This window comes from Dermacentor albipictus, chromosome 1 (genome assembly GCF_038994185.2).
Source record: "Dermacentor albipictus isolate Rhodes 1998 colony chromosome 1, USDA_Dalb.pri_finalv2, whole genome shotgun sequence".
Taxonomy (NCBI): domain Eukaryota; kingdom Metazoa; phylum Arthropoda; class Arachnida; order Ixodida; family Ixodidae; genus Dermacentor; species Dermacentor albipictus.
In genome coordinates this window covers 76,489,010-76,511,813 of record NC_091821.1, presented here as the reverse complement: position 1 = coordinate 76,511,813, position 22,804 = coordinate 76,489,010, and the positions used below count along the sequence as shown (strand labels likewise).

General features: G+C 42.5%; 1 protein-coding gene across 11 annotated transcripts in view; it reads right to left on the bottom strand.

Moving 5' to 3' along the window:
- sws (patatin like phospholipase domain containing sws) overlaps nucleotides 1–22,804 on the bottom strand; it is a 281,522-nt gene that overhangs the window by 50,733 nt on the left and 207,985 nt on the right. For 8 of the 11 annotated variants that reach the window (XM_070522534.1, XM_070522537.1, XM_070522545.1 and 5 more), the window contains exon 27: nucleotides 20,281–20,403. In XM_070522534.1, coding sequence (XP_070378635.1) covers nucleotides 20,281–20,403 — 123 coding nt within the window. Of the gene's footprint in view, nucleotides 1–951; nucleotides 1,201–14,908; nucleotides 15,215–20,280; nucleotides 20,404–22,804 lie in introns of those variants that run through there. The other 3 variants (XM_070522554.1, XM_070522558.1, XM_070522561.1) reach the window with 3 other exon arrangements.

Sequence of the window (22,804 nt, the reverse complement as noted above, 5' to 3'; positions counted from 1 at the left end):
TGTATGCTTTAGATGCAAGTGAAAGCTTCCGAGTGAGAATGAGAAGGATGGTGGCTTGATGAGTGCTACCTTCCTGTGCGAGCATAGACGGGGGGGAGGGCAAGCTCATGGTAATGCAACCAAGCACACGCAACGGCGGGCAGAGGGAGGGAAGGAGGGAAGAGTGAGTGAGTGAGTGAGTAGGGGGCAGGTTGGTGCGTGTCTTCTTTTCTAATGCGGCTGTGGCTGCATATGACTGTCAACGTGGCTAAGCACATACGCAGCCCGCGTACCATGTTTTAGAGGTAACCTGCTGTGTGTGCAAAAATTAGGCAAGTTGAAATGGTATGGCATCATGCACTGTATTCCCGTGTGTTTAGTGCTGGAACTTGCACAACCTCGAGTTTCAGAGGTGGCTTGAAGTGAGAGCCAGATGAAGCATTCGCCTTCCTATGCTTGCGCCTTTCACGAGTGTTGTTCAACTGCGGGCGACACTATCAACCATAGGGTCAGAGTGGACCATGGCTGGCTTAGTTTTTTACTGCCGATTTGAAAATATTGCCGACCTCTTTCGTCGTCGACTCAAATTCAGCAACTTTTTTTTCTAATTCAAATTCCCTTTTTCCGATTTCCCAATAATTTGAAAAATATTGTGGTCCCTTTCGTCTAAGAAAAAAATCCATACGCAACCGATCGTATAACAAAGCAAACTGTCGAATTAACCGACTTCGCTAATCGAGGCTTAACTGTATTTTACACAAAACATGAAACTTTTTAAGTCTATGCTTCTTTAATGAAATGCTGCAAACATTGCATTAAAATCACCCTGCGAATGTCATTTTGAAATATTATCTTACTTCAAAGAGTACTTTGTATAATCCAGATAAGATTACAAAGTTAATAAACTGGCAGATGCAAAAAAAAAATTCAATTTGTGAAATTAATAATAGAAGCAAACAAACAAAACAAGAGTACTCTGATGTTACTTTACTAGTGCAGAAATGCAACAACCTGCAAAACAATAAAAGCACAATTCTCATCAACGTTTCCTGAAAGTTTCCACTACAAGGTGGCCTTGTTGCACAGTCGAGGCATGGACAACTTGAGAGCATTGTTCCAATGTAGAGGCAAGGCATGGAGAAGCTACCAATGGGTGGATCATGTATGATGAGCAGGACTTCCTTGAGGCTGGCTTAGCCCTTTGTGTGAAAAGGTGGACAACTGTCAGAAAACAGAAATAGGCTGCGTCACATCATTTTTTAGTCCTTAAAAAAATTAGAAAAGAAAAGGAAGAGAAAGGGAGCACAAAGGAAAGAAAGTATGCTTCAAGATGAAGTGGCAGGCAGTGCCTCTTGCCCCAGTTGTAGCCTTTCTTCTTGGCATTTGGTTTTTGCGAGTCTGTTTTGAGTATAACAGGAAGATGAACACACTAACAGCAAATAATGGCATGCTTAGCTTATGCCACAGGGCCTGATGGAGCAAAGGATGGCTAAACTTAGTTTAGATCCCTTAGAGCAGTATGCAATTAGTTGCAATGTTTCAAGAAAGCTAATTAGTGAAATCTGGTTAGCAATAACATGTTCTGTATGCATCAAGGTTTACAATCACCTATACTTAAGGTGCAATAGCAAGTACTGTGTGAATATAATTAAACAACTGCATCCTTTATACTTCTGGTCACGCTCATTGAAAGTGCGAGCCACTCTGCAGACACCTTTTGGGCTCTGTATGTACATTCATAAATACCAAGATAATGCCCAAAAATAAAATGACTAGTGCTAATAATGGCAGTTAAAATGTGTTGCATACATCTGAAGACAATTATGAACAGACTGAATTCTACGCTGCAAGATTGACGAATATGTGTAAAGTGTGCTACAGAAAAATACAATATAAGCATCTAGTCATTTGTTTGTAACCTCTGTAACAGATGGCAACAATTTGCATCAAGTAATCTTCTCAAATGGATGAGCATTTTGCAAGTACACTGCATGTGAAATGGTCGGATGTTTCTATAACTAAAATATTTTTTTAGCATTAGGGCATGGAGTCCATATTTGCTGATGCAGGAAAATTCAGCTACATATTCAAGTTCTTGATCTGTTGTAGTACTGCTGTATGTGTTAAAGGGACCCTGAAACGATTTTGGCGATTTTCTACAAACATACTGAGTCGTTAGAGTAGGTTCTTCTGATCATTAATTGATGCATCTAAGTGCTCTGCGTAAAGCGTGTAATTTATTATAAGGTTTTAAAAATACACATCGCTGCCGATCGCAGCGCACTGCTCGGCGGAATTTTAAGCCACCCCTACCCATATGATGCAAATAACCCATATTACGTCACATGGGCGAGCTATCTGATTGGCTGACCAGGGCGCGTGGTCGATAATTTTTCCAACTTTATGGTGAACAAATGATGCTCGTAAAAGTTGGAATGTTAGTTACTTTGTTTTTGTAAAAAGAAAATAACTTAAAGAGAATACACAAGAATAGTTTTTTAGTACACTTCAGCCCTTCCGGCACACAGCAAGTGTCGTCTGCTTGTGTTACAACGTACTCCATTTTGACGAGAGCTCCGCGGTTAGAGTCGGTCTCAGTCTTTTCGCGAGCACTATGATTCGACTTTGTTGCCTTGTGGACTGCAAACCTAGCGACCTGCAAACCGCGAGTCCAGTATTAGGGCAAACGCAAGCGTAAGGGGACAGGGTCTGGCTGCTTGACTGTGCCGGGATGAGCCACGAGATGAGCAGAAGGGCAAATGTGAACGGTCTGCACGGTGCAGCCACCTGGTGGCACAGAGCTCAACCATACACAGTAGCAGCAACGAAGTGTATTCTTTGCTGCTGGTGTGTATTTTTCGCAGGAGTGTAATCATCAACACGTTGATTTATAAATGTTTAAAATGCTTTACACTTGGTTAGAGCAATATTAGCGCTTTGTTTGACTGGTTAAGCGCTGCGCCAGCAAGTGTCTGGACCGTGCAGACCGATCAGGCTGCTCACGTACGTCTACGCTAAAGTTCCTTCATCAGCTTGAGTTTATGCCTCCAGTCATTTGCCGAAATGACCAGCTTGCCTGTTTTTAGCGGAGTACCGGACACGTTCGGCACTATGACAAAATGCTCGCAACGCACGCTGCTTCGATAGCTCTCGGTCGACGGCCAAGCGGCTAGCGGAGAGGTCTCGCGCGGGAGGGGGCGTGCTCCTAAACAACCGGAAGTGAGCGATGTGACGTCGCATCGTGACGCTGAACCAGTGAAGGCGGAGCTTAGCGCCGCTCGCTCGGCGAGCGAGTTGAGGAGGGTAACTTCTAATCGCTTGCAGCTCCATTAATACGTAACGCTTCACTTAAATTGTGGTGCGAATGTTCTACTTAAGCTGTACCCTACGCGCCTACAAAATTTGTCCGAACCGTTTCAGGGGCCCTTTAACAATAGACGAAGTGAAATAAGTGAGCTAAAATGCGTGTGACACTGCTAATAAATCATCTGATGTGGCAGTTTTGAACTCCAGAAAGTCTTCAGCCACACAAAAATGCCCCAAAGTAACTGCGTTGCCAAGTTGGTGGTCATTACAGCTCAGCAGACAATAGGTTGCCCCTGGTTGACTGCCATTTACCATCCCCCGAGGATGAAATGCAACCAGCAGAGTGCGTGGCTGGCGCTACATGCAGTGTGGTGTAACCATGTCCATGACAAACTGCTGCCCATGTGCAGTTATGGGGCTAAAATAGGAATGTGGCAGTAGTTACAAATGTGACTTTTAAGTCAATGCAGTTATAATCTAAGGTTAAAAAATTTTTTCTGCATCAGATTGCAAGCTACTATCGTAGAACTGATTTGTTAGATAACATAGGCATAGTCAAAGAGCTAGACAGATGGAGTAAAATTTTAAGGGTTCACGCTGTTACGTTATGTTACTGAACACATGTTGCAAACTCAACAGCTAAATGTGGGCAATACTGATTACTGCATTTTAGAAAATTAAAATGAGCTTATTTTGTATTCGTGATTGCTCTGGAAGTGCAAACAGTAGCAGCTAAGTGGAGCCTGTCGTAATGTGCAACATTGTCAGCTTATTAGGTACTTCAGGGTTTACCAATACCAATGTCCCTGAATATTCCATAAGCCAAAGTGTTTATCAAGCATATCTATTTAAAAAAAATGCTTATAGTGTGTATAGAATTTTTGTTGTGTGCACCTTATGAAGTAAAAAGATCTCCATAACAAATGTATGTGTGGTTGTCCACTGAAATCTGGAATGGACTGCCTAAAAAACACACTTGCAGAGTTAGGCAAAGCCTTCCTGAAAAGTTGGCATGCATAGGTGCACTCGGCAGATACCTCATAAAAGCCATATGGTTGTAAAATCAGGAGCCAGATGCAAATCAAGAGAATCATTTTCTCACTCGGTAACATTTCAGTGAAACTGCAATAGCATCAAGTTGTCTGTTTTCAATGGCAAGCCTTTCAACAGAGCACGACAAAACAAGCAAAGCAAATTAGCAATATGAGGCAGCCTTTTGTTAGCAGCAGGGACTCAGAAACAAATAACCCTGCCACTTTTACAAGCAGAAGAGAAACTAGGGCAGCTCAGCTGAGAGCACTGGCAAAATCAGATACCAGTACTGCACTACAACATCCAAGACCAGTCATCATGCTACACATTGCATTCTGTCATATGCCAAAAGTGGCACTTTCGTGCCTGCTAAAAAAACCTGGAAAGTCTTCGTCGTGAACTGTGGCCAAAAAACAAACCAATGTACACAACACAAAGTTTCTCTGCACAGACAAATTTTAAGCACAAACCTGAGCAGCACATGAGGCAGGCCTGGGTACAAATGAGCGTTAGAGTATAACATGATTTCAGTTTGCCACTGTCTCTGCATCACTGCAATAACAACAGTCAAACCAGTAAAACTGCAGCATTCTGCAGTGCCTGTGCAAACTTTTAGGATATCAAAAGAAAAAAAAAGAGAAGAAGAAAGAAAAGAAATTGCAATAAAGCAATGAATGAATAAATGAAATAAAAAATGAACACAGACAACCCAAAAAGTACAGTAAAAGATAACTACAAAGAAACTGACTTTGGTGTGTAAGTGCGTCCGATCAAAATGTTATTAATGAACGCTATGCCACAAGCACAGGACGAAGGCTTCAATGTAGAGTTGACATGCATTTACTACAGCAAATGGAAAGCATATAACTAAGTCCTACACTATGGCATTCTTGTGCATTTGTCAGTCATGCCATGCATGCATGGTCTCACAGTGATAGCTGGGGAACATGCACATTCCTACATGCCATATTATACTAGCTCTAATTTTTTAATGATTTCCCATATAAGTAAGATTCATTTGCAGATGCATGGTTGGAACAAAAGGAGCTAACTTCATAAAAGTGTTCAACAAAAGTGAACAAATTTACAACAATCATGCCCCTCTGCAACATCAGCCATAAGTGCTTCAAAAATGGAGGTTAATTTTTTTAAAGGTTGCTGATAAGCCTACATCAACATTTCAGTTAACACCTGTTATGTGACAGCCTGTGCCACATTCAATTCAACTAGATATATGTGTGTGTGATAACCATGATTTCAATACACAAAACACCAAATAAACATAAGCCGCAAGGGACTGACTAAAAACAAAGCAATGTTAGTTGAAAATATAATTGAACTGTTGTATAACTAAGCAGTTAGGCTCCTTTTCAGAGCTACTTAAACAACATTAATGAGCTGAGGAGTTGTGCCACACAACAGAGGGCCTAGAAACCTTGCTTATAATATGCAGCCACACAACTTTTCTGTTACTCTGGCTACAGTATGGCATAACACTAAAAGATGGGAGAGTTAAGCTAAATATTAAATGAACAATACCTTAACCTACCGAGCAGAATAACTTTTCAAGCTGGTTTTTATTGTCTACTGATAAGTTACAAACATGAAAAGCATATTTAAAAAATTTATATACCGTGGTTATATGCCAAAAGCTGCATCTCCATGTACGTGGATAAAGGCAACCATCTGCTCATGTTCACTATAGTAAAAAGCTGCATTTCATTGCCTAAACACAGAGATGAAGATTGAACTACATGTAGTTCATTGCCATGTGGCTGCTGCATTCTTGATTTTCCCGCAATGTCAAGGAATTAGAAACACATCAAGATTGCTTTCCACCATCTGTGACAACACACAGATGCGGACTTTCTTGAAAGTGGGTAACAAGATTATGAGTAACCCACTTCTGTACAGTTCCACATGCACTGTACTTCATATCTAGGATGAATATTTCGAGTAATCACTACAGAGTTAATTTTAAAAAAGGACTGAAGGCAATGTGCAATATAATGTCTACAAAGGGTTTTACGAGGTTAAGGTATGTAAAACAGTAAATGTCCCTCTACATTTTACATTAGCTGAATGCAACTCCCAATGCTCCTCATAAAGCTATTCTGTTCTCTGTTAAACCCACACGTTAAGTGGGACACAGGGTGCCCCAAATAACATACCGTGCACTAAAAAATTAAACAAGATATTTTCAGGGGAACCCAACAGTACAGTGTCAGCAGCTGCTCATAAAGTGACAAGTTCTTTTTTATATTCTCTCTATATATAGAAACAGCAAATACAGACTAGCCTTTCAAATATCGGTGAGCCTACATTTAATTGAGGAAACTTTAAGTCACAATGAGTTTCTTGCAATGGCACTCTCAAACATGCAGCAAGTGATGCAAATAAAGATATGCAGCCTGCTATCAGGCCTAGTGGCCACACATATAATGGCACATATAATAGTATACATCTCTGTATCACAGATAAATATATGTAAGCACTTGTTTCAATGTGACAGTATGAATTAAACACATGCAGCAGCTAGGAGAGCAATACAAGAAAATTAGGCTCCCACTGTCTATGGCATGGTTTTAGTTTAGCTGGAGTAGGAACAGTAATATTTTCTTGATTGCCTGCATAACTTCTCCACAATTAAAAAATTAAAAGCTACAAGGCAAAAAAGTGTCTACAACTGAAGTATACCGATATAGTGACCTGTGAGTAACCAAATCCAAGCAAATAGCCATAAATAGTGGTCCATTGAATTTAACGATTTAACAATAGAAGAAAATTGCCGATAGAACTCAACTTCATTTAATAGAAATGTACAAGTTCTAAATGCACTAAAAATAATTTTGTCGGATCAGCAACTACATCCAGACTATATAACAAGAAAATTTGCAAAGGGGGTCATAAGAACAGTCATGCTGTTGACACCATAAAAAAGCAATGCTTTATGAAGAGAAGAATGCTTTTAGAACCGTTTTCCCCCATTTTGACCATCTTATGAAGTAAACGTAACAGCGCAAACATCTAAGACGAGCCGCAAAAAGAAAGACAGGACACACACTGGCGCTCACTGACACAACTAGGCCCAAATGAAGTGTTACTGGGATTTACCATCTTAATCCGTTCCATCAAATAAATAACTGCTTCACATGTGATGGAGGTCTCTTACCTGGCAATGCGTTATTATAACTAGACATCAAGCTCATTTAAAAGCTTAGGTGCCCATCCAAAGAATTGCACAAAAAATGTGGTAGCAAAACTACAAAAGGGTGGTTAAAGAGTTAAATTTAATTACAATACTACCTAATGTGAGTTTGACAGCCACAGATATGACACAAAACATTGCACTGAACTCCACACATAAACAGCACTAGTACCAATGAGTCTTAGGAGAAGGAACTTTCACACTGATAAACATAAAACAGGAAGCTAGTCAGTTTTGCATGCCTTTAGCTACATTCTAATGGAAAGTATTTCTATTTCTGTTATGTTTACTATTTTAACGGAAAACATTTGCCAGGAAAATAAATAATTTGTTTATTTGGCTATACAACCTCACAGCTTCATTTACACATACATTGTAGAGCCATTATTGGGCCATAACCTCAGCATCATGAGATCATGTACCTTCTTTGCTGCTTCAATAGCAATGAATGCAGCATTTCCACCTCCGCATGTATCTGCTGTATGACTAAAGAGCTGCATACCATGCATGAAAGTTTTAACAGAATATTAACCAAGGCAATGAATGGCCAAAACCTACAAGTAGCCAGAAAGTCAGCACACTCAAGCTTTAATAGTGCAGGATCAACAGAGTGCTTGATTTTATGCTCAGTACTATCATGCTCAGTACGAGCTACAACGTGCGACCACCTTGCCATACGCTTTTGCGTTGTAGCTCATATTGAGTGTAATTTTCCACAATTACAGCAATAGAGCAGGCTAAAGTTAAATAACACATTTTCTCACTTTGTCTTCCTAACTTTCATTCTCAGTTCTCAAGCCATTATGTGCAGCTGCCTACAAATGGAAAGTGGGAAAAGCTGTTCAAGTCTGCAAATCGAGTCACATGCTTCTTCCTTTAAACTACTGACCAATCTCCTAAACTAGCTTTCTTTACAAAACCACACAACATTATTTAGTTTTGTATCATGAATTTCTTGATCTCGGTAAGCTTCTTCCATTTCTGCCAACAAGGTGTTCACAAGGAGTTTGACAACCTCCAATTTGATATTGACACGTGTACTTATCTTTATCGGGCGACCACGTTTCGCCGCTTAACAACTGTAATCGCACAGCGAGGGACGCGCCTGAATGTATCCGATGTTTCTGGAAAGTTATCGATGCTTCTACCCGGCTGTCTGTTGTCGCCGAACCTTGTGTTATCTAATTTCATCGCGTAACGCGAATGGTGTAGAACTTTGTGGAAGGCACACGGGTCCGAACGATTAGTCTGGAACATTCGACGACTGCTCTATAAAAGCCGACGCGCTTGACCCGCTGATCAGATTTTCGATGATCGCCGACTGTGTTCGCCGCTATCGTTGTGCTTTAAGTGTAGCCTGTTTTGTGGGCACAGGTTCGCCCAATAAAAGCTAGTTTTGTCTTTCACAGTACTGCTACTGTGTTCTTTCTTCACCGTCACGTGGTAGTGACGGTGAAGAAAGAACACAGTATTTAATACAATGTGTCACACACACTGGCTACCAAAATTATCTTAGTTAAACTTACAGCTTGCCAAAGTTGAATGGAAGTACACAGGAATTTGTATACGAACCACTTTCTTTCTTGACCTAACTCTCTACCACAGTGTGTATCCAGTCTTATTGAAATGTACGCTGACCATATACCATAAATAACATCTCTGACTAAAGCTCTCTCCAAAACAAAAACATGTGAGAGGCTGGTGCAATCACAAATGACTCTGATCCTCTCTAACAAGCATAAATTTGTGTTCTTTACTCTCTGTCAATAGACTCCGATTCTTTTTATCTATACAATCATCTCATGTCTAGAAGGAATCGGTTCAAACATACATGTGTTTAGGTGTTTAGTTTGTCCAATGATCCTTGCCATGCACACACAACTAACCTAACTTCATTGCAAATAAAGCATTAAGACTACTGAAACACTATGTTATGCTTCACACCTTACCAGGGGTGTGCTAATAGAATTCTTTTATACTAAATCAAATACAAATTCAATAGTGTCAAGAGCAAATTAAATCGAATATGAAATACTTTTCTGTTTTCGAATAATAAAATGCCATTCCCACAACTGATTTCACATCCTAGTATATTCAAAATGGTAGCAAGCTTCTGTTATTACACTTCACATTATGAAGTGTTGGTTATGAAAAGCACAAATGGAGCATAAGGAGCAAACAAGCAATTTATTCACATAGTCGGGACTCATTGGCGAGTGCGCATGATAGTGGTTCAACCGGAAAAGTCTATTCCTGAGTGACATATAGCATGCTCCACTATGAAACTGCTCGTGTTTTGTCTACTAAGGCCACAGGGTTGAAATTTATCACACAGGTGGTGATTTGAAGTATTAGAAAACTACATGAAAAATACTCGCATTTATGAATAAAGAATGGTTGATTAAAAGACTGAATTGAATAGGGCAATAATCAATTTGTCATTTGAAAGTTTTTAATATTTCCACACTCCAACCAGTTACTCATGTACAAATCATTTCTTAGACAAATTCAAGTATCCATCAACTTCCTCAAACCCACAGCAAGCATACATTATGAACACCCTCAAATAGGTTCAGAATCGCACCACTACATTCACCTATTCTTCCCATTCACATGATGTCAGAATTTCTCACTGAAATGCAGGATCTTCCTCAAAAGCTCTTGCTCTCCACTACTGTGCTCCCTTTTCCACAAGTTCCTTCTACAGCTTGCTTAATCACCCACCTTCCTCATATATATCTCAGCAAAGTGGCCACAACCTAGAAGTTGCTACCAAAACCACGATATTTCAAACTTTATTTTTACACCAGGTGAGTCAAGAAGTCAAGTGAGGTGAGTCAGCTTTCCCCATGACACTGCTGCCATTGCAAAGCACTCTGCTTTCCTGGAGACTACTGTCACACATATTTGATCATGGCTACCTGCATATATATTTAGCCATGGTTGATGCAACACCAACCTAAGTGCATTTTTAAAGTAGCAAAGTGTGTAGAAATTAATTGAACATTAACCTATATATAACTAGTCGAATCTCGATAATTTGAACTCGAAGGGGCCTGAAAATTTGTTTGAGTGAAAAGAAAGACTTGTTCTTGAAGTATTCGTGCACCATAGCCAATGCACAAACAGTGCAAGTCGTGAAATATCGCGGTGTGCAAGCACACAGTGAGCGAGCACCACGAAACTGCCCACGCTGGCCAACACTCGCACCCCCCCTTCCCAATAACAGCAAAAAACAAAACTTCAAGGAACAAGCTGGTGCTGGGCCAGCGGGGCTGGTGGCGCAGGCGTGGAGGTGGGTGCGCATGGAGAGAGTCAAAGGTGAGGGAGTTAAGAGGGAGGGCGAGGGGAGCGTAGTTGCGTGGAAGGGCAGGAGGGAAGCGGATTTACTTTCCTGCCAGCTTGATGAATGGCGCTAATTACCTTTGCCACCTAAGACTGCCACCAAAGCAGCGGAGTTGCCGAGGCTGGACTGGGCCTCCACCACTGCTTCCCTTTGTGCACTCGCATACATATTTCCTTCATCTGCTGACAGATCAGCACTGTGTTTACGTTCTTCGTCCTGCATTCTTAACGCAAATAATGTTTTATCAAGATGACAAAGTCATTTCCACTGATCATGGTCATGTTGGTGCGTTCCCTTCTGTTGTGCTGTCGCCGTGTTAAAAAAAACACTTAAGTACTGGGTGTCGCCTTCGCGTACTTGTATTCAGGGTCTGTCTTGCTGTATAGAATCGGATATGGCGCACTGTCTCCAACAACCTTTTCATTGGGGCATCTCAGTTTAGACACGCCATTATAAAATAACAAGCACGAATGAGACCAAACCAAGCCAGCCAAAAACAAGCGCGAGCGAGACCTGACGCAAGCAGATGATAGTGTGAAAACAAGCGGCCCTGCTGAACAGATGCAAGTACGAATAAAGCGGGTGGGTGGGCCCGCGTGACATCAGTTTTCCACATGTACGTCACTGTAGGGGTCACTCTTATTGGTCAACTCTGCTCGTAACTGGCTTGCCGCCGTGACGAGCTGCGAAAAATCGGCCCAGGACCGATCTTTTCCGATGCGTGCATTTTGCCGCTAGTGTGGATGGGGCATTACGACGCAGAGACGGCAACCTTGATATTTCAGGGAGAGCGAAATTTCCGTTACGTTTCCCCCCTTTTTCTTTTTTTTTTCCAACTTTTCCTCTATGGCGGGGTAAGAGCAGTGCTGGTCAGATGCGTCGCCGGGTGATTTGGCGTGCTGCTGAGATCACTGTCGGAGCGCGGTATGTTCAAATTAACTATCGCAAATGCTTGCTCATTTGAATTCGCCCATTGGAATACACATAACTTTTACGGGACCACAGCATTAGTTCGAATAAACCGGAAGTTCAAATTAAGTGTTTTCGAATTAACGAGATTCGACTGTATATATACAGTAACTATTATAACTATATACAGTAAGCTCTGCAAACGTACATTTGAACTAAAGTACATCTTGATAGGCCCATAAAAAATAACAAATATCTGGTCCCTAAAGCAGTAATTACCAGTAGGGGTGTGCACAAAAACAAATACAAATTGAATAGTGAATGCTCAAATAATTAGGCTGACGAACAGAACATCTAGAGAGAGCTGCAGGAATAGGAAATGCCAGGTATACTTCTTGTTATACTTATGGCTGAAATGCCTGGCTCATTCACAATCCAATTTTACACAGGGAATGCTTTGCAGGACGTACTTTTTAATACTACTGTGGTGATGGTGAGGTGGGTTGGACAGTCTTCCATTTATTTACAGGTTCTAAGTCACAACACATGCTCCGAGGAGATGAAGATGGTGACAGGGTTGCAGCTGCACCATTCCAGAGCTGGCCTAATTCTCTGCTGCGCGTACCTTGCATTCTCCACAAGCTGATGGTGGTGGGGCTGCCACATCACATTGGGGTACACTACTTGCCTGTTACATTCGGGATAAATCCAAAGCATGCATTGCCAAAGGTGAAGCTAAACAAAGTGCAGAATTTTCAGGAATGAAATTGTGGCACCATATGTCACTGTAACGGCTAAACCAGGCATGTTCGGTGTTTCGCCAATAGCTTATAATTTCACCCTAACAATTACAGGTAGTACCACCATTCCATTGCTGCAAATTTTACCCTTTGTACATCACATTGCTGTGTGTTACAGTTCAGATTTATTCTGGACAAAACAGGCAAGTAATGTATCTTAACATGGTATTTAAGTACATTCATAGTGAATCTTTGTGTGAAATTTGAGAGCCCATGGGTTAGCCAAAAAAGTCATCTATACTTGGTGATCCACATTTATGCTTTACTGTTCGGTTTCTTTAATATTTCGTACATCTAGTAAAAGATCCATGGTACCTTGATGCACACAGCCTTTGCATGGTGCACAGTTGCCATCACTACGAAGTTCGTGGGGTTCAAGAGGACCTATAGAAAGAACCCACATGCGGAGAAAGGAAGCAACAGCAGCAGTATGTATGGAAAGGGAAAGGGTGAAAGTCTGAAATCCTAGGAGCATACGTGAAGATCTGTCTGATCAGCCGCGGAAAGGCACATAGATTGTATCAAACACTAGTTCACTCACGTAGATATTATCAAGATCATAATACAAGCTGCTTAAATTGAAGCATTAGGCAGGCAGTCTATTGATAAACACAAAATATGTTTTCCGAGTCTTGATATAAAATTTGCTGTTCCCTTTAGTAAGAGTAGACTGCACTGTATAACTTCATTCCTCGGTATCCAAAGTTAATGAAAGCTGGTAACATTCTTATTACACAATGCGATTAGATTACCAAGCATGCACAGCAGCTCATTTTCTTGCACAGAATTTGTAAGCACTGAAGTACCTGTAAACATTTTCTTTCATTCTATACAGTAGAACCGCATTCATACGTTATGGAAAAAGAAATGCAAGAAAAAACATGCTAACCGAAAAAACAGGATTCAAATTAAATAAAAAATTGACAGACTTAACTGCACTTGACATCTACGTAATGCAAAGTGTTGGGCAAATCGTTACGCACGAGGCACGAAACGCTGATCTGATGGGGCTTTAGCAGCTTGAGAGGCATACGTTATTTTACTATTGCACAATAAACGAGAAGAAAGGTGGTTAACTGAGGGGCCCAATTTTTATTAATAATATCATAAGAAGCCAACATAAAAGCCGCAGTAGCTCAATTGGTAAAGCATTGCATGTGCAATGCGAAGACGTGGGATCGTTCCCCACCTGTGGCAAGTTGTTTTTTCATCCACCTTCATTTCCATTAATTTATCATTTATTTATTTCATTTATTAAGCACAAGCAATATCCCCTATGTTGTCCTTGGTGTTTGTCGGCTCCTATTGCGCAGTGTTTCAAGACAGCAATGAGAAACCGAATCGAAATCAAGCTGGTGGGCGACACCAATAGTCACCAAAGCGAAATGTGACATTCACACCATGCCGCCTGCAACAGGGAATGGCGGCTCCTTTGTATTATCGCCTACTAAAAGTGTGCAGTAGACTACCTACAGCACTACGCACTACGCCCCATGCACCATAAAATTGATAGGTGAAGATGCTTATCGCACTAGGTTTGGTGGCGATAGATGTGAATGAGGTGTGCGCCAAACCAGGAGGAGATTTGCTAGTACCAGAATAAGAACCGGAGTGTGCGCCGCCATTTTCATATGAGATGGGCTGGAAAGTATTGCGGGGAACTTGATGTGGCAGGCGGCTACTGTTCTCAATTGCGCGCACTTCGCACCTTTTCTTGTTTATATGAGATGTAACAGCCAGGAAACGTATACGATCGCAGTCTGCAGGAGGGTACGGCGACCTATTAGGATTATCACCTATTAAAAGCGTGCAGTATGCTTCTAACGGCACCACGCTCTGTGGAACAGATAGGCAAATATACTTATTGCAATAGGGTTGGTGGCAATATCTGTAAAGGAGGTGTGCGACGGCCTCGGAGAAAATTTGCTGGTACCGGAATGAGAGACTGAGTGCGCGCCAGCGTTTTTACATGAGATGGATGGGCGAGTATTGCAGTGAAGCTGGTGTGGCGGGCAGCTATTTACTGTTCTCGATCGCGTGCACTTCCCCTATTTTATTTTTTACATGGGGCCTAGCGGCCGGAAAATGTATCATACGATGAAGTGTGGCGATGCACTGAACATTGGTGCCGAAAAATAGTGTTTTCCAGGAACGTATGACCCAGTAAAAATGAGCTTAGCTTTACTGGGTCATTCTTTGTGTTCTCCTCAATTGCGAATTTAGTGCTGGGAAATGATATGTAATGGGATCGTATCAACGAGGTTTGACTGCATTTGGTTCAATATTAATTTCTTTTTATTGATCTGACTGAATATTTGACACAAAAGAGCTCAATATTAACACACCCCAGGCTATCAGAGTGCAGGCGGACAGGTACTTTATACACTGAGAAAAACAGTTGCATGACATTAAAAGCATAATTTCATGGATAAAGAAGACACCTTCATGATATGCACAAAAGAAGACAATAATGAATTGCATTTACAAACACATGGCAGCTGAAGCATTGGACAGAGAGGAGACAGCAGTCTCCACCCGAATCATGCCTGCAGGCACCAGGGGCAGCTGAGCTCGAGATGGTGCAATAACTGTGCTCTGCCACAAAAGAATTGTTTCAGCAAAACTCCCTAGGTACTGCAATGCAAATGAAGTGATGCATGAAATATGCATGAATGAATAAATAGCAGAATGTCTTGTGCCTAAAAGTATACCTTTGTAAATTTGAAAGAAAATTTTATGCTCTTATAGTGCAGTGGTGAATATCTAGACATACAAAGCAGAGGTTTGCCAAAGTGGATTACAGTGGAACCTCAATTATGCATCCTCTGTTTATGTGACACCCTACATTTATGACAAACTGGGGCCCAGCAAGCGCCCCATATAAACAATGCATTAAAGGGACCCTGAAACGATATTGATGATTTCGTACAAATGTAGTGAGTTGTTAGAGTAGGTCCTTCTGATCATTCATTGATGCATCTAAGTGCTCCACGTAAAGCATGCAATTTATTATAAGGTTTCGAAAATGTACATCACTGCCGACCGCAGCACACCACACGGCTGAATTTTAAGCCTCCCCTACCTATTTGATGTAAAGTGCCCTAATGACAGTAGTAGGGTGAGCTATCACCCCTACCTATCTGACGTAAATTGCCCTAATGACGCTAGTAGGGCGAGCTATCCGAGTGGCTGCCCAGTGTGTGTCATCAATAATTTTTCCAACTTTATGGTGAACAAATGTTGTTCGTAATAGTTGGAATGTTAGTTAATTTGTTTCTATACAAATAAAGTAACAGAAAGAGAATGCACAAGAACAAATTTTCTCTACAGTTAAGCACTTCTGGCACGCAGCAAGCATCTTCTGCTTGTTTTCTCAGGGTGTCTACCAAGTTGACATTTCCAAATTCTCTGATTTTTCCAGGTTTTCCCTGAGCACCTTTGCGAAATTCCCTGAATGAGCCAGAACATTGTTTTATGTCAACACAGGCTATCACCACGTTGCCCGATGCTGTCACTCTCTAGTAAGCATGCTGAAACAAAAAAATGACTTAATCCAGTTTGAATAGTAAGGAGTAATATATATTTTATTTAAAAAGAAAACAGAAGGAAGGTGTTAGTAAAATTTCAAATTGAGTCGAACATTTTCAAATACGAATGAAAAGGAGATGCATACATAAGTAAATATTTTTTTAATATCAGCTATTTCTATCAACTGATAGCAAGCTCATCTGTATGAGGTCCTGAACTTTGTCACAACTAAGGTTCTCTCTCAGCAGCTGGGAAGTCAACCTCAACTGTCCTGACATACTCTCAGCCCGTACACAACATCTCAGTGTTGGGTTTCACTACGTAAACAATTTATTTTGGTTCGGATGAGGGACACCTGTGTCTCAGCATCAGCCATCACTTAGTTTTTTTAGCTCAAGCTCCTTCAAAAAGGTGGCAGCACCCTTCCTTTCCCGTTAATTCCTCAGTGCGTCGGTCCTTTCTGTTCTCATCCTCCTTCTACCACGCTTTCACCACATGGATCATCTGAAGCATCCTCTTGGTCAGTTGTACAGTCAACATTTGATTTCTTGGACTTCCGAGGGGCCGCAAAAAAAAAAAATTGAAAGAAACGGGCAGTCTGAAAAAAATTAATGCATGTCTTTAACTGCCTTTAAGGGCTAAAATTACCACAGGCACGTCTCAAAAAGCTCCGAAGGCCTGCCAGTACGCTTTTTAGGCATATCAGGGCTTGTACTGCGACAGAATACGACGTGCACGCATGTGTAATTAAGTAATGTATACTGTGTCCCGCGACAATTGCCCCCTTCCTACGCTTGTTATGCTTCACCGCCTAACATTAGTGTACCGCGGCGAAGCTAACTTTCGCAGACTGGCATTATGCAACGCGCTGTGCTCTGCGAGCTTCAAAGCCAATCGCTAGGATTACAAAGGCGGAGTCGGTGCCATTGGTGATAGCGGCGAATTCTTTCAATGAAAAACACGGCACCGCACGGCAAGAAGCTTAATAGCGAACATAGAAGCAGCTAGACCTGACGTTGCCGCGGTGGTGGTTACGGATTTGCGGATTTGCCTGCGAGAGTGCCGGTTCGAGGCGGCGAGATAATCAAAATAGCGGCGGTGGCGGCTTTGAATAATGCCATTTCAGACCTGCAGTCGGGGCAATATACATTGACTATATGGAGTGCGTGGTGGTGCCGCAAAACCGTGCAAATTATCGGGCATGTCCGAAAAATCGGGCGTCTAGAAAATCGGTCGTTAACTACTCTGGCAATACATCGTGCCGATGACACGGCGTCAATGACGATTCGTTGCGATTCCTCTGTTACTGGAGCCAGCATTAACACGACTTTCGTTCCCTTTCAATAAAGTTACAGCTAATTTTCCCTGATGGAAGCACAAATTCCCTGAGTTTTCCCTGAGTTTTTCCAGACTGTTCAAATTCCCTGAGAATTCCCGGTTTTCCCGGTTGGTAGACACCCTGTTTCTGCTTGACCACGAGGAGCTCCGTGGTCAGTGTCGGAGCACCATAATTCGCCTTTGTTGTGTTGTGCGCTACGAACATAGCGACTGGCAATATGTCAAGCTGCGACATCGTGTCCCTCTAAAAGTCCGCAGACGAGCAGAATGGTTGCAGCGCATCGGACTGTCACTATCCGATTGGCACCAGGATTTGCGCGTTTGCGGCCATCCCTTTACACTAAAGGATTACTAGCACGATAGCGTTTCGCATGTATGGTATTCGGGTAAATGCAAGCATAAGGGGACAGGGCCTGGCCGTTTGACCGTGCTGTTCATGGGATGAGCAGAAGCACAAATTCAACCAAAAAAAGTGTATTCTTCTTGGCTGCTGGTATAAATTTCTTGCAGGAGCGCAATCCTTAACACATTGTTTTTATAAACGTTTAAAATGTTTTACACTTGGTTAAAGCAATATTGGCTCTTTGTTTGGCTGGTTAAGCTCTGCGCCAACATGTGGCTGGACTGTGCAGACCGATCAGTCCGCTCACGTACGTCTACACTAAAGTTCCTTCATCAGCTTGAGTTTATGCCTCCACCCATCCGTCGAAATGCCCGGCTTGCCTGTGGTTACTGGAATACCAGACATGTTCGGCACTGCGACAGAATGCTCACAACTCGCGCTGCTTCGCTAGCTCTCGCTTGGGGTCGCCTGCCAAGTAGCTGGCGGAGAGGTTGGAGAGGCATTGGAGAGAACCGAAAGCAGACGACCCAATGTGTCATCATGCTGCAGAGCCAGTGAAGATGGAGCTTATCCCCAATCACTCGGCGAACGAGTTGAGGAGAAAATGCATGGCTATGGAGGAGGGTAACTTGTAATCGTCCGTAGCTCTCTTAATATGTATGTAACACTTGACACAAATTGTGGTGCGAATGATAAACTTTAGCTGTACCCTACGCGTCTACAAAATTTGTACGAAACGTTTCAGGGGCCCTTTAAATGTATGGTAGCATGACACCAGCTTGCAGATAAACTGATTCATACAACTGGCTGTAGTCACGGTGACAATGTGGGCGAGTTGGACTACAGAATGCAACAGTGGAAACAGATGTGGTTGAGAGAAGGCACGTGCATTGTCATTCTTTTTCTCTCACCCAAGTCTTTACACTAGGACAATGTACAGTCTCGGCTTGTGGTAAAAATGATGCAAACCAGTGCGCTGAACAGACACAGAAGTGAGACAAGTGGTGGCTGGCTTCACAAATATGCCATGTGCAAAGTGCTTGTGGACACAACCAGTGAGGGCCAAGACGAGCAGTGTCAGTGGCTATCATGAACATGTGCCTTGGGGACAACACACACCATGTCAGTACTCCAAAATGTCAAGAGAGTTTAGCGTTTAGTCTGCTCCCTTCAGATCAGTGTAGTATAACAATTTGCACAAAGATGCTCATCTAGAAGGCTAGTGCGCCATGTGCACCACGCTGGCATCCGAAGGCAGAAATAACACTGCTCTCACTCCATTGCAGAGCTGATTTAGCGGAGTCTGACAATGCATCCACTTGGTTTCTGTGTTGTTTTGCAGCCAGACTGCATGTTGCTTGCATCTCTGGGAAACATGCTATTGTGAGTTTATCAAGAATGCTAAATGAATGCAGTTCTTCGCAGTGCTTAGCATGTAAACTGTGAGTGTGGCAGACCGTAACTGACACTTAGATAAAACTGTCCAATGAGTGCTCCCCTCTGCTACTTCCATATTGTTGATGGAGAATTTCTTCCATGGCGTTCTTAAGTCCATCTCTATGGGTAATTATGCCGATTGTGACTCCATACACTTTCAGTGCCCATGTGCACATGAAAGAACAATGCTGGTGCATGTAGGTGCATACAGCGTTCATGTCACAAATTTTTATAGAAAATAGCCCATGCACTGTAGCCTTTAGGCACCTGTCTGCCGTGTAGAGCAAGCCACACACCACTGCCACATGTTGAACAGCAGCAGTCAGTACATGCTGAACACTATTGTGCACTTTAAACAATGTAACAGTTTGTTTACTGTTCTCCCAATGTAAACTGCAGTTTTCAGGACTTGGACTCACATTTCGTATTAATTCTGTTCATCCGTTATTTGACCTTGGGAAACATTTCAGAGGCCCTTCGTCTCTGGCTTGCATGCCACCAAGCCATTGTTATTGCCATGACGGGCCTCTTGCTGTTACAGATGACAAAGGAAAAATAGACTCAAAGGAAAATAACTGTTACAAAATGCGGCCCCTAGCTATAGTCAAGCTGTAGAAAGCCACAGCTAGAGCAAATCAACTGAGTTCAGAAGGTCAGAGAGATAATTACACTGCAAGCCCTTGAAGTTCTACACGAACAGAATCAATGACTAATGAAAGTACTGCATATCCCTGTTGCACAGTGCCACCCACTACATTTATATTATTGCTAGATCCTTGATAATACTACAACATTTTCTTGTGGTCCCTTGAAAGTTGTATAATTGAGTTTCCACTGTAAACAGTGTTAATGCAAGTTGTGATGATTAATGTGTAGAGTAGCCCGACATCAGAAATTCATATTGCAGGCACATTTTGAGGGGATCTTATAAGGAGAACTCAAATATAGTTTGGCATTACAGCAAAATCTTGGAGTACTCATACAGAAATCTTTTAAAAGAGTCCTGGGTGCCACTACTACAGACAAAATGCAAATCAGACGGTCTTGTGCTTACCATGCCGATGGATGCGCATGCAGCTGCTGGTAATGTCGGTGGTGACTGTGAAGTAAGGCAGCCACAGGTCCTCGATCTGGCGGTCCCCAAACAGATCATAGATGGTCTGGTTGAATGCCGCTCCTGCAGCACACACAACCATGCAATGTATGAAACCAGTATCTTGCCAAAACATTTAGTGAGAAACTTCAAGCAGATAACACAGACAGCTTACTTTTGACTGTCCCCTCACTGCATTACCAAAATGAGAGTTTGAAGCGGTCCTGAACCACCCCTCGGGCTTGGTGAAAGAACACAGTCTGCAGGCAGCATAAGCTGCTGTGACCATCACAGTCAAGTTTTGCAGTCGTGTGCAGCGCTTGGAGCTCCCAAGCAGAGTGCAAAGTCACCTTTCTTTCAAATGCTCTCTTTTCAACACAAGCCTGCTCTTCAATCTTTTCGGGATGCTTTACTTTGTAATACAGTGGATTTTCATATGTGGCTGTGATTGGCCAAAAGCCGACGTCAATCAAGAAGGGTGTTTGGATCAATGCGCTTCTTCCTACTGTTGTTGTGTATATTTATTGACGAAGTTTAATAAATAGGCTCAGGTAAGCAAAAATGTGTCAGTAATGATTACATACTCCCAGAAGAAGCCGATTGTCCTCTGCTCACGCTCGGCCGTGGCTGCTCGCATAGGAATTAAACTTTGGCCACCCTGCTTATTGGTGTCGGAGAGCTGTCAGATCTCGCTGATTTCGACTAGTTTTGCACGTTCAGCCAGCCTTGAACCAAGCAAAACTTAAGGTCAGACCACACACGTACTTGCCAGCATGCTCTCACCCATGGCCGCTCCTGGTTAGATGCCTTGGCAGACTTACTGATAGCACTTCAAAAATGCACACGTTGGATGTGGCTACTATCTGTCGGTCAAGCTGGTGCAGGACAAAGCTGGTCCGCACCATTAGCACAGTCAGACTGGAACATATGAGCGCGAGCACGCATTCAAGCCCTGTCGTGCACAAAGCAAACGCTGTGCATATGCACTACAGTTTCATGTAGCTGCGGTCTGCTATTTAGCGTAGATACCGCGGCCGCCGCAGGTTGCCACGACGAGTCCACTGGCTAAGCGTGCTGCGCCTTGCCGAGGACACCCGCGTATGGCTTTTGTTTGGCACGTCGTAGGCGCCCAAATTAGAAGTAGTGACACCTACATTAACATTCAAAATCAAATTTGAACTGTGCGCCACGGTGATGTTCAGTAGGTGGAGCATTGTGGGCACGCCCGCTCAGTTGTAGCTTTTGCAGTGCAAAGCATTGAAGAAGGAGCAGAAGCACTGCAAAGGGTGTTTGATTGCCAATAACTCCGCTTCTGCTAAATGCATTGAAGTACTTTTTGCAGTAGAGTACCATATTTTCCAGTCTATAAGTCACACCTTTGTACAAGTCGCACTTCCCTCCAAACAGCAGTTTTTCCGAAAATAATAACAATAATAAAAAAACATATACAAGTGACATCTGTGTACAAGATGCACCTTTTCATTTGGTCAGTGACTTAAAAAAAAATACAGTGACATTACACTTCGCGCACGTAGGTCAGGTGCAAGTAATGATACGGACACTCCAGACGAATTTCTGCGGTCATGGTCACCGTGATGTTCCGTATAAAGTACAAGGGCAATAACATAGTCCCTATGCACCGTATGCTGTATGTGCGAGTGAAAGTGTGTGATGGTGAGCAGGATCATGCACAAGGGAAGAAAGCAGGAAGGCAGTGCGGGAGGGAGGAGTGGTGGCTTGTACTCTGGTAGCATCTGCGTAGTTTGTGCAGTGGCGCACACCGTGTCTTCAAAGCGATCTGCAGGTGCGATGACTTTGGAGTCGGTCGACTCGCAAGCAGCCTGCTGCCACTTGTGTTGCTGCTCCGTTCTTCTCGCACGGCGTTCGGTAACTCGATCACAAGAAGAACCCGGTACGTCCGTAGTGCGCACACAACCCATAGCAACTGCCAGAGAAGGTCAACCCAGCGTGCTTCGCATGGCCATAGCAGCCAATCCAATTCTGATGGCAGTCTTTTCCAGAAAAAAAAATCGATATAGGTCGCACGGTTCTATAAAATACACCGCCGAAAATATAAGAAAAAAAATGCGACTTATGCACCAGAAAATACGGTATTTCTAAAGCAGCTTATTTTAACTTCAATTGCCTTTCTCCACTTCGATAAAAAGTGGTTCAGGGCCCCTTTTGATATCATCGAATCTCGATGATATGACCATGGTTTCAAGCTAATACAAAATAATATGACTATGAATTCCAAGCTAATACAAATTCTGGAAAAGTCGCGGCCAAAATGCACAAATTATTACAATGTGCTCTGTTTTGGCATGACTTCAACACTATCAGGCCATGATAAATAGTACAAATTTCTAGGCCACCGCGAGACCTCAACAAAGTAAGAAAAGTACGGTCATGATGTACTTTGCAAAGATGGTGTGTGAAATCTTGGTCTACTGTGGTTCTGGCAGTGACCTGTGCACTAGAAGAG